A 2,810-nucleotide genomic window follows, 5' to 3' on the forward strand; every position below is an offset into this window, starting at 1 on the left:
CACACAAACAAACGTGTGTGAATACATTACTGTTACCATGCCTTCATATCACAAGATAATTGTAAACAATTATCGCAGACTACTATACTAATCATAAAGTTGGAGACTAATGTATTACCAACAATAACATGACCACAGTGTCCAAGAAACAGTAGATTTCTATACTAAGACAGGGAAAATGAATGAGTATTTTAATCACAAATAATCAGCCATGGACTCCATCTCAAAACAAAAAGTGGCAAACACCACCAAAAAAATAGTATACTAAACAGTGACAATTGGAAAATATGTAGAAGAAAGAAATTATCTACAAAAATATGACAGAATTCACCAACCTCATCCATGTTGTCTGTAGTATGCTCATTTTCTAGAAATAAAAATAATTTAACATCAATTTAGTAATTTCAATATTATTTATCATTCAGTTACACACACACACACACACAAGCTTATGTTACACGCATCTGAACAGAGACACAAAAACAGTCACACACAGCTGTACACGGCATAACATTGAGTTAATCACACATTACATAATACTGTTACACACATCTAACCAGTTTAAAATTCGGTTTCACACACCTGAATATGAGAACTAGTTATATCAACTAGTTATAAGAACATGAAACAAGTTGCTGTTTTATATCCAATTATCACATTAACAATGGCAGAAAGGGTTTTAATGCACTTTTTGCTCATAAAATATATTACTGTCAAATGGGAATGGGACTTGTCAGCTCACTAGACAGAGACAACACAGTTTGCTAAGAACAACACATCTAATTTATTTACAGTCTAAAATATAATTATCATGACTTATACATCTCCCAGTGTTAGCACCAACATTATTGCAAAAATCATCATTTAACATCCATCTTTGATGCTGGCATAGGTTGAACTGTTTGACAGGATCCAACAGAGCCAGAGAATTGTGTCAAGCTTCTATGTCAGCGCTGGCATGGTTTGGATGCCCTTCTAAATACCAACCACTGTACTCATTGTACTGGGTGCTTTTTCCATAAGACAAGCACTAGGGAGGTCACCAAGTAATTTGCAAAACAAAGGAAAAAAACCCAGCACTGAATGGGATTGTAGTAGAGTTGGAAGTTATGCCAGGTGTTCAGAGGCCAGAGTATGATAGAGAGACAGGCTCAGGTGTCTTCTTATAGAGAAAATAAATGGCTACACCGACATTATGTAAAGGTGGGTGGGAGTAAGTGGAAAGAAGACAGTGATGGTAGTGACAAAGAGTCAGAGAGTACTCTCAAGACAAAACAAGGTGAGTATAGGAGAGAATATGGACAGCAGGTGAGGACAGATGGGTGGGTATGTTAATCAGAATGAGAAATGAGAGTAATAACAGATGGTTAGAGAAGGGGGTAGAGATGGATGTAGTGAAGGAACAATGCTGGAGGTGTGGTTGATGGTCAATATGTGTATCAGAAGAAAAGGAATGGCTCAAGAAGGAAAAGGTGACAAGTGGCAGTGCAAGGAAGGGTGGAAAGCATAGTATAATAAACCTGTAGACAGATCAAAAAATAGGGAGATTATGAGAGACAGACATGGGAGAGAGAGAGAGAGAGATGTTCAGTAACAGATATTAATGTCAGAAGTACTAGGGATGGCTATAGAGAATGGGAGATAAAGGTGCAGGGAGACCATCAACAGCAGACACAAGATGGTATAAGAATGAGAGCAGATGCAAGAAGGTGTTAAAGACAAGTTATGGCAGTCTTAAGATGTGGTTCAGAGAAAGGGAAGAAAAGCAATAAGTAGAGGCACAAAGACAGGTGATTGGTCAACAATAAAATTCGAAACACAGATGACATAACTTAATATACATGCATACATTCTTAGCATACATATAAACACATATACAAAATCTATATCTCTATCGTTAATTATATAATTCTGATACTTACTAATATCTTCAGTAGATTGATTTTCTTCCAGATTTTTCTCTTCAGAGTGAGTCTAGAATTGTCAAAATATCAAGTTAAGGCTGTTAAAAAGTCTAGTGAAAGTGACACATTTTATAAAAAATTTGTTATAGGTAATTACAATGAGATGTACATGTGTTTGTGTGCATGTGAGAGAGAGAGAGAGAGGGAGAGTAAGTTGAAGAAGCAAGAAATTGAAAGTATTGAGAAAAATGCTGACAGAAAACATGTGTGTGTGCAATCCTATTCAAAATTGGATTAACACAATTGCCTTTTATCTTTTACTGGCTGCAGCCATTCAGCTGCAGCCATGCTGGGGTACCACTTTGAAGATCCTCATTGAACAAATCCTGTACCCCACCCCCTGTACTCATCCTTTTAAAACTGGTACAAATTCTCTCAGTATTTTGGCCAAGCTGCAAACAAACCAACACTGGCTATTAAGTGGTGTGGATTTGGAATGGGGCAAAATTCTTCAGTGGAATTTTATATAATTTAGTGGAATTCTTGAGCAAGATTAAGTTGAGATAATCACAAGAAAAGAGAAATTATTAAAATTAAAAAAAAAAAAACAAAAAAAAAAACTCACGTCAATTTTCACCAAGGCAGCTACATCTGAAAAACAATAAGAACATTTAATTAAGAGGAATGAAAATGAACATCAAATTAGATTTCTAATTATGAATTAACCTATACATAATAGAATCATGTCATTTTCTTCAATAATTAAAGTTTAAGCAAATCCAGTGCTAGCATACATGCATGGAGAGATGGATAAACAAACAGACAGGTGGGTAGGTGGATGAGTGAGTGAATGGCTGGATGGATTGAGCTAAATATATATATATAATATATATATATATATATATA

At 35.3% G+C, this 2,810-nt stretch overlaps 1 protein-coding gene across 1 annotated transcript in view; it reads right to left on the bottom strand.

The window, feature by feature from the left end:
• LOC106879423 (SAFB-like transcription modulator) overlaps positions 1-2,810 on the bottom strand; it is a 16,661-nt gene that overhangs the window by 9,918 nt on the left and 3,933 nt on the right. The window contains exons 3-5 of the mRNA XM_014928979.2: positions 2,530-2,555; positions 1,923-1,974; positions 336-367 (exon numbers count right to left, since the gene is read on the bottom strand). Coding sequence (XP_014784465.1) covers positions 336-367; positions 1,923-1,974; positions 2,530-2,555 — 110 coding nt within the window. The remainder of the gene's footprint in view (positions 1-335; positions 368-1,922; positions 1,975-2,529; positions 2,556-2,810) is intronic.

The sequence above is a fragment of the Octopus bimaculoides genome, chromosome 17 (genome assembly GCF_001194135.2).
Source record: "Octopus bimaculoides isolate UCB-OBI-ISO-001 chromosome 17, ASM119413v2, whole genome shotgun sequence".
Taxonomy (NCBI): domain Eukaryota; kingdom Metazoa; phylum Mollusca; class Cephalopoda; order Octopoda; family Octopodidae; genus Octopus; species Octopus bimaculoides.